Source organism: Alosa pseudoharengus, unplaced genomic scaffold (genome assembly GCF_046254945.1).
Source record: "Alosa pseudoharengus isolate Yale_2024_CS ecotype anadromous, Long Island Sound unplaced genomic scaffold, YU_APseudo_1.1 YU_APseudo_1.1_scf_4, whole genome shotgun sequence".
NCBI classification, from domain to species: domain Eukaryota; kingdom Metazoa; phylum Chordata; class Actinopteri; order Clupeiformes; family Clupeidae; genus Alosa; species Alosa pseudoharengus.
The window spans coordinates 12,792,623-12,805,635 of NW_027468774.1; the positions used below are offsets into that span (position 1 = coordinate 12,792,623).

Genomic DNA, 13,013 nt, shown 5'->3' on the forward strand with positions numbered 1-13,013 from the left:
CTATTTTACTAGCCCATTATGGCCCATTTTAGTTGATACAGTATCTAGCACCCCTTATGCTTATCTGGCACCCACATGAATAATTAAGTGAGCTTTGTGCTAATGGCCAAAGACCAATTACAATAGGCTCCAGCTAATTCTACCTGAATCTCCAACTCAAAGTGGTAACGTAACATGTGGAGGGGCACGGTGATCAGAGGGATGTTTGGATCACAGACTGTATTTGCATCACAGTCTGTCTTTGTTCAGATTCACACGTTTAGTGGACATTTCAACGTCATTTCTCTCCCAATCTTCTTGCTGATCAGGGGGTAGTCAACTATTCCTTAGTACTTTTCACTTCTTAAAGGTGTAGCCAGCGATGTAGCCTTTGTTTATATTTATATTTCATAGCAGATGCATTTTGACCAAAACAACATGCATTATATTATAATCAAGGAACAAACAAAACACACCAGAGAGGTAGCTCACCCCTCCCTTCAGTATTCCCAGAGAAACTCCACACAGGGTTTCGTTTTTGTTTGGGGGACAGGCTGCCCCCAATTTGTTTGTTTCTAGTTTTCAAAGACTGTAGTGGGCTGCCTACAGATACTGTTTGTTTTTTTACAGTGTATACGCCTATTACAGGATGGACAACTAGTGGATCGTAAGGAGATTTTTTGCTGAATCTGACAAAAAATGTTAAGGGCTTGAAATTGTATATGATTTCGCTGACTCTTCTGGCATCAGTTCCAGGATGTCATCTGTGATCAGGCGTTATGTCTTGTAGCAGTGTCTTCAAATGATTTCATCTGCAGTCTCTGGCTATCTTAAACCGCCTACTTGCTTCAAATACTTAGTTTAAGTACAGTATATAGCGCAGCTATTGGGACAATACTAACCATTGAGATGTGGGCACAATGCAAGTAAGTGCCTAGTGCACATTAACAGTGTACTGACAGAAGTATGTGGCTTGAGACACAGCCTCTGTCTCTGTAGTCTTTGCAGTCTCTGTCTCTGTCATCATGTATTGAACTTGAAGAAGTCTTAGTCACCCACATACTCAATTGGGTCAGTATTAACTTTAGTACTCAAGTCACCTATGATAGAGAGCTATCCCTAGAAGTGTTGCGCGGTTTTGGTCACAAGCGGCCCGCGGTCGCCCGATATTTTAATCAACCCGACCGCAACTCGGACCGCGAATATTAATTAGGACAAAATTATACCCAACCTGCGATTTGACCCGCTTATTTACAAAATGTGTGCTTTTGGTTATAGCCTGCATGCAGTGTGACAGTAGGCCATTTCTGTAAAACAAACTAATTTATTTGCAAAACTTTATGCAGTAGAACTACACGCAGTAGGCATGCAGGACATAATGTTTGCGCAGGAGAGAGAATGAGAATAAGATATGGCTGTGTAGTCTGTGCCATAACATTTATTCCTGCAGGCTGCCCGTTTTGGCTGTCATACTTTTAAATGGCTTCGCAAGAAGTAGGCCTATAGACCATAACTTGTACTACTGTCATCTTCTTTAAGAACTTTTCCCAATATTTCCCATAGCCTATATCGCTTTTCCTGAAGGGGTGTCTTTATTATTTTAACTCGCGTCTTCAGCTTCTTTACTGTTGACTTTACTGTATTGATGCTTTACTGTATTGATGCTAGCCTTCTCGTGATATTTTAAGTAGGCCTATTTGTAGAAAATATATATTTAATTATTTTTAACTGACCCGCCCGCAAATGACCCGAATATCATTAAAATATTTTGTTCATGACTCATGACTCGCTTAATTTCGGGCAGACCGCACAACACTGATCCCTAGATATCCCTCTGTTCGATCTTCTCTATGATGCTCTCGAGCAGGGGGCTGCCCTCAGTCTGATGGAAATATGTCTGCTGGATACTGTGAAGCATCTGTTTGTCTGTCTGTCTGTCTGTCTGTCTGTCTGTCTATCTGTCTATCTATCTATCTATCTATCTATCTATCTATCTGCTCTGGAAAAAAAATAAGAGACCACTGCACCACAAATCAGCATTTCTACATGTATGACACCCATTCCATTCCAGTGACTGTTGAATTCCAACACAATCACACCTCATTCTACTTAATGAGGTACTGATTAGATGATCATTTGAACCAAATCTTATTTAACAAGGAAAATAATAAAAACACTACTGTGGTCATCACTATCCTCTTGCAATAGGACCAGCTGAATGAAAAAAAAAACAGAGCTTGTAGTACCTAAGACGGCGGATCATAAGAACAAGCAGCAGACATTGGGGACAACAAAGCTACAGTACGACAGAGGGTGAAAACGACTCTCCACTGACCGGGATTACTGTCAACTCATTTGAATGTCACTCAGCAACTGTACGAACACCAAGTGAGCTACAAAAAGAATGGTAAATTGCTGGGGTGAAGTGCACGGTGAGAACGGTTCGAAACGGGCTCCTAGGGGTAGGGCCCAAGTCGTGTAAAGCTAAAAAAAAAGCCCTTCATCAATAAAAATCAAAGAAGAGCCAGGCTGTGATTTGCAAAATACCATAAGGATTGGACCATAGAGGACTGAAGTAAGGTCATCTTCTCTGATGACTGCAATTTTCAACTTTGCCCAACACCTGGTTGTCTAATGGTTAGACGGAGACCTGGAGGAGACTACAAGCCACAGGAGGATCAGTGATGATTGCACCCAAAACACACCCATGACTGATTAAGAAACATAAGAACAACCCTTTGAGCCCAGTGGCCAGCGTTTGATCACAAAATCACACCATTAAATTAGTGAATGTCACTTTATGTCCACGCCTTTAATGTCTTTAAACATTGCGCCTCTGACTAGACGTTTCAGATTGCTTAGATAGGGCCCTACATCTTTTTTGTTATTTTGCTGCTCGCTGCACCAATTTTGAAGGTGCATTTCTCACAGCTTAACCGAGCTAGATAGATAGATATATAAAGAGATAGAAGGTTGGGCTTGTGGAACTATAGGCTACATGGTCCTCGCTTTAGACTGGGGGGCTGCAAAATGTACTACAAATAAGTAAGAAAGGTCTTTGTCTTATACACCATTAACAAGTATTAACAAGCTGCTTGTTAACACTTACAAGCTGCATGTTAACAGTTACTTAAAGTTATTAAAGGATAACAACAGTTAACTAACTGTTAGTAATGAATTGTTAACTGCTTATTATGCACTGTTAATACCTAATAAGCACATGTTAATCTGAAGCGTTACCCAATATTAGGGGTGTAAAGATTAACCGATACGTATCGGTATCCGTTTTTAACGTGTAAGATACGGCTACATCGATACGTGAAGCCCCGTATCGGAATAAAACTGAAATGAACCGGTCGTTATATCGATTTACTTGTTACGAATCGGTTCACAACCTTTTCTGCTCACTCAGACTCTCATTTACGTTCCAAGCAGCGCGTTCATCACACATCCGGTTTTGAAACTATACACACGGAATTGTGGGTAATGCAGTTCGTTTTTGGCTACATTCATTGCCCAAAGTTGTCAAATGACCTCATAACCCATACATCTACTGCAACTTAAGCACGTGACAACTCGCACTCGGTCGTTTATTTTACAGTTTTTACTCTTTTGTTTTTCAAAATCCAGCGCGAAATTAAACACTAAACAGCAACGATAGTCTGTAGAGTATAGCCTTACGTTTGATGAAGGAATTTCCTTAATGTTAAATAATAATTTGGCCCTTGCTAAAACGATGCACAAATTATTAGCCAATTATTTTGTTCATATTCACTCAGACTTGTGGCATTATAGGTTTCTGCATTAGGTCTACCGTTGGAACAAAATAAACCCAGAGAGTTCATTGATATGTAGGCCTACAGTATTTTATTCTTGTAGGCTATATGAGAAAAGGCCAAGAGTGTCTTAAGCACTGTTTTATTTTATTTCGGTATTGTCTTACCTCAACAAGGCTACAGCTCCATTAAAACAATCAGATATAACTCTATAAAATCTATAAAGTCTATAAAAAAAATATGTTGTATTTGGCTGCTGTGTTTGACTGAAATGTAGACTATTCTTTTTTCATTTCAATACAGTATATGAAACAATCATATTTAGCTAATCATATTCACACATGTTTTGATAATATAATCATATTCACAAATTTTTTGATAATATAAAATTAATGTGCACCTTGAGCAAATGATAAAAAATCTTTCAGAATGCTTTCCATTCTTGAACTGCATCGAATTGCATCGAATCGCATCGCATCGAATCGTACTGAATCGTTTTTTATGAACATGTATCTTTTCTTGTATCAAATCGTGCCCATGTATCTAGATGCGAATCGTATCGTCTTTTACATGAGAGATTCACACCCCTACCAAATATGTTTATTCGGGAGAAATGTTGTCAGTAGTTGATAAATTAAAACAAAACTGTTCTTTTTACTTAAACACATACCTATAAATAGTACCATTACAGAAACTGATCATTTTGCAGAGGTCTCTTAATTTCTTCCAGAGCTGTAGGTCATTTTGAAGTTGCATTGAATAAAAACCTCAGATAAATGATGATGATCTATCTGTCAGTGGTGGAAGGGGGTGTTGAAATACAGTAAAAAAGATTTCGGGGGTGGGGTTGCTGGTGTGAGAACCCCTGTCTGTCTCTCTGTCTCTCTCTCTCTCTGTGTCTGAGTTTATGGTTTCACTTCACTCAGCAGTACTCTGGTCCAAAAGCATGACAACCCATGGAATCTGCTACATCACTTATTTCAGTGGCTGGAAAAGAAGCTCTTTGCAATAATAAACGACAGCTATGATTTAGAGGTTTCACAGGGTCTACTTACTTTCTCACCAGGTGGACCAATAGGGCCTTGTGGGCCTGGCAGTCCCTAAAAGATCACATAGAACTTATTAATTTAATTATTTGTAAATAAAATGTACATATGTCTACATGTTTGAGACTGTGGTGATAAATAATGCTACATAAGGCCATGCATCCACAATGTTATTTAACCATTTTCTTTCTGAATACAGAGAACTTGGCTCAGCTCAGCACAGCAATGCTGCTAAAGTAACAATTAATATAACAAATGGAGCCCTCTCTCAGAGAAAAATGACAGAAGGAAAAATAAAGAAAACAAGCAATTCAAACATACTTGTGGACCAGGTATACCCTGCTGACCAGCAGATCCTGGCTCTCCTTGTACACCCTAGAAAAGATTTTTATTTTTATTTAATCAGGTTAAATACAACTTAAATATAACAACTACAGTAATTTCCCGTGTATTAGCCACATTGTGTGTAAAATATACTGTAATTAAGACAAAGACATAAATAAGACAAAGAAATCCATGTATTAAACATAGCTGTGTATTAACCACAGTGCCCACTAGCCCAATACATCAGAATCAGGTTTTGCTTTAATCATAAAAAAGAATGAATAAAAAATAAATGCATTCCCATGAATAGCCTGCCCCGTGTACTAACCTCACAACTGATGAAATTTTGCAAAATCGGTTAATCAGATGGGAAATTACAGGTAACTATTGTATACTTGAAAATTCAGATATTCCTGTGCAAGTGGAAATCCCCGTTGTTTACTTTATCTCTCCTCTTTCATGACATTGATCTATTACTGTTCTATAGATTAAATAATGATTAAAGCAATAAGCCCTGTGAGGCTGTAGAATGCATTGATTTTAGAACAGCACTGCTTCGCGTCATGCTGATCGTTGCCCCTTAGCTGTTTTAATATCGCTGGAACGTACGGCCTTACAGGGTGTTTCATAATATATAATGGTGTTTTACAGGTGCTTATAATATATAGTCCGCCAGCCAGTATTGGAAAATAAATTCCAAGTGACAAACACAGACGGGAGGCTCAGGAGGTAGAGGATTTGTCCAGCAACCGGAAGGCTGCCGATTCAAGCCTTTCCTCCTGAATTAAAGTGTCCTTGAGTAAGACACATAACCCTAACCCTAACCCTAACCCTGACACATAACACATAATGGTTGGCCCTTTGCATGGCAGCCTCTGCCATCGGTGTATGAGTGTGAATGGGTGAATGTGAGGCATGAAACTGTAAAGCACTGTATAAATGCAGTCCATTTACAAACAGGACCCCAATGCACAGCGGAGGAATTCATTTCAACGTCTTACATTAGACTACCTTTTCACTATCACACAATTTATGGAGATGTGCACTATCCAACCACTAAAAAGTATAATGACCATATAGATGACATCAATGGTGACATGTGTTCTTGTGTTAATGAAATGATAAACAGTGGTTCCCTCATGTGCTGACGTTATAAATAATATCACAACCCATAAACTATAATTACGCAAAAATATATTCTAGTTGGTAATATCTTGACTTGGATCACAATACTGCTGAATATTTTTTTAAATTTTCTTTTAATTGGGATTTATGTTTTACATGAATCCCATCTAAATGTATATTTATTGTGTGGTTTTCAGGTTGTGATTATTCTGCTTATAAATTATACCATATTTCCTTTGGGTCCAGGTTGACCATCTAGTCCTGGAAGACCCTGAAACAGGACATCAAAACTTCAGGTAAGGACATTGACACAAATAAACCTAGATACAGAAGTGACATAAAGCACCATAACATCTGACAAACCCGCTGTCCAAGTGGACCTGCAGATCCTCTAGGACCCAACAATCCTCTAGGACCCTATATAAATACAAAAAATAAACATATAAAGAACACATTAAGCTTAAGAACACATGACTTAACTAATTGTTTGAATGATGAAATAAAATGGCTGATGAACATTCTGAAAATGCTTGAGAATGTTGAATCCAAAAGACTTACGCTCTCTCCTTGCACTCCTCTCTGCCCCACCTCTCCATCCTCTCCCTGTAGATAACATTGTATGGTGTGAAGATTAAGGTTTAAACATAAACCAAACTCATTAGATTAGGAACAGGGGGGAAAGCAACAGACACTCACTCTGGGACCATCCTCTCCTGGAGGACCAGGTGGGCCAGTTGGACCTGATTCACCCTGTCAGAGATGAAAACGGGTATGGTCATCAGTTCCTGCTTAATTTTGGATGATACTGCTACTCTTGGTTTGCTTTTGAAGATTGAAAAATCACTGATAAGTAAGATATTATTATTAGCTTAATGTCAATGGATTCTTGTGTCAGTGAGTCTAGCATCACTGTGGCTTCTCAACAGTGTTGCACTATTGTAATAAGTAAAACATCTAAAATGTTTTGACTACATTATGTGAACACTTAATCAACAGAAATATAACTGGCATATATATGACATATTAAAAAAAAAACAATGGGCCAGATTCAACAAATGTTGGTACCATGATGCACTGAATTGTTATTAGCAAAAGCAACACACCCAAAATACTAAATGAGGACATAGCTGTGCAAATATTCTGGCACATGGCCAAAGCAAGTTTAGTCCCAACTTCCGTTCACACCATGTGAATGCATGTTTGTGTGTCTTGCATGTGTCATTTCATCAGATTCAGTGGGCGTTTTATTCATGTTTTTTTTAGATCCTCAACTTTGAAACGTGCTTCACTGCAATTGGAAAAAAACAATTTGTGAACCATGAAATTTGATGTTTCTTTTGTTATTCTGGTAAGAGAGCTCTTAACCACTAAAACAGTTTTTAGCTTTTCCTAAGAGAAAAGCAAAAAAGAATACACTGATGACAAAAATCAATCAAGGTAACAAAATTAATAAAACAAAACATGGATAAGAATAAAAATACAGTATAAGAGGACATTTGTTCTTATTGCCTCCTGTATGAGGCCCATTGTACCTTGGTAAAAATCTACTGACAAAATAAAAGTCACAAGTAACAACTCAGTAGTTCTTATGTGCATCCCAATGATATGGTATTTATAAGTATAAGTATATATACTCTTTTGATCCCATGAGGGAAATTTGGTCTCTGCATCCATCCGTGAATTAGTGAAACACACTCAGCACACAGTGAGGTTAAGCACACACTAATCCCGGCGCAGTGAGCTGCCTGCAACAACAGCGGCGCTCAGGGAGCAGTGAGGGGTTAGGTGCCTTGCTCAAGGGCACTTCAGCCATGCCTACTGGTCGGGGTTCGAACCGACAACCCTCCGGTAACAAGTCCGAAGCAATAAATAATAATATAATATAATATATAATATAATATAATATAATATCATATCATATAATATAATATCATATAATTTAATAATAATAAATTATTTAAATGTGTTGATTTAGAATTGTATATCCCACACAATCAAACATTTAAACTAAATTGTCCAACCCCTTACCCTATGTCCCTTGTTACCAGGAAGCCCGGGTAGTCCATCAAATCCACGATCACCCTGTCAGATTCAAACAATATTAATGGCAAGAGAAGGTGCATGATTTGAGTACATTCATACATACAGTATATGAATGAAAGTATGTCATTTGTCTATACTTTCTTTGTAAACATGGTATGTTGGGGTCATTTTGAAAGCATAAAGGAAATACCTTGGCCCCTGATTCTCCAGGTACACCTCGGGCTCCATCAGCCCCTCCACGACCCTTTAACATGGACAACAATTGTAACAACATTAGATATCAGAATGAAATTAAATTAAGTCTCTTAACTCTAATTTAATACAATGTCTCTAATCACTATAATTTCATCTAAATTATCATTATTTCCTATATTCATTTGGACATAAAGTTGTGCAAGGACTGATAGATAATACACTTTTCATTCTTAACTCCACCAGTAGGCACAATACATACATGGCGGGCTCTAATTTGAAACCGCAACAAGCACTGCAAACAGATTTCGGTGCTGTGGCAACCGAACAGTGAAAATAGCTTGTGATGCCAGTATTTGACACGCGAGGGATGTCTGGTTCTGACTTTTGGACCAATTGCAGGAGGTTGAAGCAGACTATCCTTATCCAGCATTAGATGCTGTCAGTAATTCTGGAGGATGTTATGACCATTGATATTTTAACCAAAGCAATGAGTGTAAGCCTACATGTAGTTAAGGTGGATGGAGGGTGACGTTTCTGTAGTCACTCTTTGTCTCTGACCACTATGATTTCTATGTTGTGATAGATGGAAGGATTGGCCTGAATTGCCAAGTATAATGTCTTAGTGAGATTTATCTGAATGTGAAATCTCTTCATCCATGTGGGAATTTGATATACAAGCTCAGAAACAAGCTGAAAGCAATACTGAGACTATGGGGTCATCTGCCAGGAGACATAATTATGTAAGGGATAGTGGACGACACGGTGGTCTGTTTACAGAAGTTAATGCACGAACGAGGTTGTAAAACGGCCCCGACGCGAAGCGGACGCGAAGCGGCATTAACTTCTGTGAACAGACCACCGCGGAGTCCATTATCCCGCTTATTCCACTGTTGCCACTTTCGTTGTGTTAATTTCCTGTTACAATTTAAACGTTTTAATCGCTAAAACTGTCTTGTTTGCAGAACTAATTTCTTCCGACACATATCAACTAATTTCTCAACTTGCAGGACAAACTGCCGTTACTAGTTCTAAATGGATGGTTGCTACGGCCAAAGGCCAGTCGTTAGTTCTATCTCTCCCGTTGTCAAGCGGGCGTATCCGAAGATTCTGATGAACTTTAGCTTTGAAACATCGTTATTTTACTTAGCCTGCTGCCATCCATTTAGCTGAAAGCCACCTCCGTCATATGCTACACTGTTGCCATATTCTGAACGTCTGCATTCTCGCATTTTACAGCTCGGATGCAACGTGACAGTTTATTTAAACTTCACAACGAGTTCGGCGAATTAATATACAAGTGTGATACGGCCAAAAAAATGTCTCTACTTAATAGGTGTGCAAATAACATACGGTTAATGGTCGTTCTAAATTACGTAGGACAATGGGAAATTCAACCAAGCAGTGGAATAAGATTTGGTATTGCCTATGTAGAGTTATAATTATATTATTAAAAAAAAAATACACAACCATACTGTATTCATACTCGACAAGGTGTTGGAACACAGCCTTTAACTTTTCCGACCTTTTTAGGCATCCATGTAAAACTACAAAAAGGAAACCTCAGAAAAGTAGAATATACAGTATATTAAAATAAACAACTAAAAACATGAAACATACCAGGGGTCCAGAATGTAAAATTGTTTTGAACTTACTCTTTTTCCTGCTTTCCCAGGCATGCCAGTAGGACCTTGGATACCTCTGGGTCCCTTTAAATTTAAACATAATAATAATGTTATGTTTAGCATACACAATAATTTGTAGATCAATCATTTGTAGATGTGTAATCAATCTAATACAACAACAACAACAATAATAATAATAATAATAATAATAATAATAATAATAATAATAATAATAATGAAAATAATAATAATAATAATTCACTGCCAAATAGGCAATAGGAGTTAGTTAAAAACCTGAACTTATTTACTGGGAAACAACAGTTCAATACTGTGGCATGTCTCCCAGTAAAAAAGGTCTAGCGACGTCCACGGTATTTACTATAAATTAAACTCACTCTTCTCAGAAACAGCAATAGCCCTAAACATATTTTTGATACTTTATGGATCATCCTGCTGTACCTGGGGTCCAGAAAGTCCAGGGTCACCTTTTCGCCCTGGGGCCCCTGGGCCACCCTGAAGACAAAAGCAAGCCAAACATGCTTTGAAGCTGGGAACTTCATTAATCTATTTGTACATTTATTGAGATTACTGGACTGGTATATAGAGATTATCCACAAAATAAATCTTAAAAGTGTAATGATCTGGAGATAGGATTTCCCGGTGCCATCCAGAAGATAAGAGCCATATTAGGACCTATTTAGACATTTTAAGAAGTACTGTAGGTCAGGATCATATTTGGAAAAAAGTTGAAAGGTTTATAACTTACCACTGGTCCGGGTCTTCCTGTGAGACCAAGTGGTCCAGGAGCGCCTCTCATGGTAAGCTGCAGTAAAAAAAGAATGTCATCTTTACTACATGAAAATGTGTATCTTTACCGTGACTAACATGAAAAAGTGGTTTAAGAATGTAAAACTATGTTAGTGTAATGTTTTCATTCATTTGTGCTAAAGTACAGTTAGATTTCAAATGTATTCTTCACAATGTTGGGACGCTTTGTAAAATGTGAATAAATCATGTCAACCCTTAGAGTATATTTAATTGAGCCATAGGTTTATGCAACAGTCATGTTCAGTTTAGATAGTCTGTTAGTCAAGAGTTTAAGTTTATGATTATTTTTATCGTAATACATTCATGTCACTGGCCTATTAGAGAATAAAACTACTGTACTTTTTTCTTTCATCACAATACTGATACATTTCTATTGCATTCTATGTCTGATATGCATCTTATTTAATGAAAATGAAAAGCTTCTCCAAATGTAAGGGCACTGACTCACCCTGGCCTGGGATAAAATTGCTTGTGCTTGTGCCTCTTGGGCAGTAATAACAGGACCTTTAGCAGCATTTCCACCAGCACGAAACTGAAAAGATAAGAATGAAAAAAAATATATATATATATATCCTTCCATTTCAATTTAACAGCTCTACAGCCTCTCATGTCCTACTCCACAGCTAACAGTATAGGATGGTTCAAAAGAATGGCTGCCTTCACCTGCTGGTCACTAGTGTACATTTTCCATCTGTTTCTTTGTTATTACAAAGCTGTGGCTTTCAAATGTTTTGCATACACTTGTGTATGTATGTATATTCAGGTTCAGGTTACTTTATTTGTACCCATAGATAAATCTGGTTTGCAGTAAAGAGTCCTCATTAGACACAAATGTATAAAATAGACAGGACAGGTACTATTCAACTAAGACCATGACCTAAAAGTACTCAGGGTTCATTCCTTTCTAAAACATTGAGGGCCAGATGTACTAATATTTTGCACCCACTTCAGGCGTATTTGTTTCACAACTTGCATGTAAAAAAATGGCGAGGTATGTATAAACAGGCCGCAATATTGCACACTGTTACCTGCCCGCAATGTAAAAGCACAGACTGCCTGTCGCAGGAGCTGAGAATGTCAAATTGCGCTTTTCCGTCTCATGCATATGCATTCATAGGAGGGTCAGGGGAACGTGAGAGTTTTGTGTAAAAGGATGGGAGCATAAGCGTAAAAGTGTGTGTGTGTGAGGGGGATATGGTGTAATGGCGTGGGGGGGGGGGGCTGTAATGGTGTGTGTGTGTGTGATCAGGGGGTACCTGTGTGTATGTGTGTGTGGTGGGATGTAATTTAGTGTTTGTGTGTGTGCGTGTTGTGGGAGGGGGCTGTAATGATGTGTGTGTGTGTGTTACAGTAAGAGTGTATGATTATGTGTGTGTGTGTTTGTTCCTGAATGTGTGTGTGTGGGGGGGGGGCTGTAATGGTGTGTGTGTGTGTTCGCTGTGTGGTGTGTGTGTGTGTGTGTGAGGAGGGGGTACCTGTGTGTGTGTGTGTGTGTGTGTGTTACAGTGAGAGTGTGTGATTCAGTTAGTGTGTATGTGTGTTTTTGCTTTGTAAGTGTGTGCGTGTGTTTACTGTGTGTGTGTGTGTGTGAGAAGAGGGAGTACCTGTGTGTGTATGTGTGTGTGTGTGTGTTACAGTGAGAGTGTGTGATTCTGTGAGTGTGTATGCGTGTCTTTACTTTGTAAGTGTGTGCGTGTGTTCACTGTGTGTGTGTGTGTGTGTGTGTGTGTGTGTGTGAGGGGGGTATGTTGTAATGATGTGTATGATGTGTATGGTGTAATGATGATGAAGTGCAAAAAAGAGAGAGAAAAAAAAGAAAAACCCTGATGAGGTTTGAGGTTGATGAGATTAGGTATGAGGAAGAGTATGACAGTTCTGCATCCTGATGGCATGTGGATAGAAACTGTCTCTGTATCTGCTGGTACAGCCCCACATGCTCTTGTGCCTTCTGCCGGATAGTAGGAGGGTGAAGAGTGTGGCTGGGATGACTGGGGTCAGCAAGGATCCGCTTGGTTTTTCTCCTGCAGCGCTGGTTGTAAAGGTCCTGAATATTTGGTAACTCTTGCTCTAAGTCC

The 13,013-nt window shown here is 38.6% G+C and overlaps 1 protein-coding gene across 1 annotated transcript in view; it reads right to left on the reverse strand.

Moving 5' to 3' along the window:
• Positions 1–13,013, reverse strand: part of LOC143102347 (collagen alpha-1(XI) chain-like) — a 126,698-nt gene that overhangs the window by 53,297 nt on the left and 60,388 nt on the right. Inside the window, exons 13-24 of the mRNA XM_076265877.1 lie at positions 11,387–11,470; positions 10,877–10,933; positions 10,570–10,623; positions 10,141–10,194; positions 8,484–8,537; positions 8,279–8,332; positions 6,947–7,000; positions 6,809–6,853; positions 6,614–6,667; positions 6,477–6,521; positions 5,123–5,176; positions 4,811–4,855 (exon numbers count right to left, since the gene is read on the reverse strand). Coding sequence (XP_076121992.1) covers positions 4,811–4,855; positions 5,123–5,176; positions 6,477–6,521; positions 6,614–6,667; positions 6,809–6,853; positions 6,947–7,000; positions 8,279–8,332; positions 8,484–8,537; positions 10,141–10,194; positions 10,570–10,623; positions 10,877–10,933; positions 11,387–11,470 — 654 coding nt within the window. The remainder of the gene's footprint in view (positions 1–4,810; positions 4,856–5,122; positions 5,177–6,476; positions 6,522–6,613; positions 6,668–6,808; positions 6,854–6,946; positions 7,001–8,278; positions 8,333–8,483; positions 8,538–10,140; positions 10,195–10,569; positions 10,624–10,876; positions 10,934–11,386; positions 11,471–13,013) is intronic.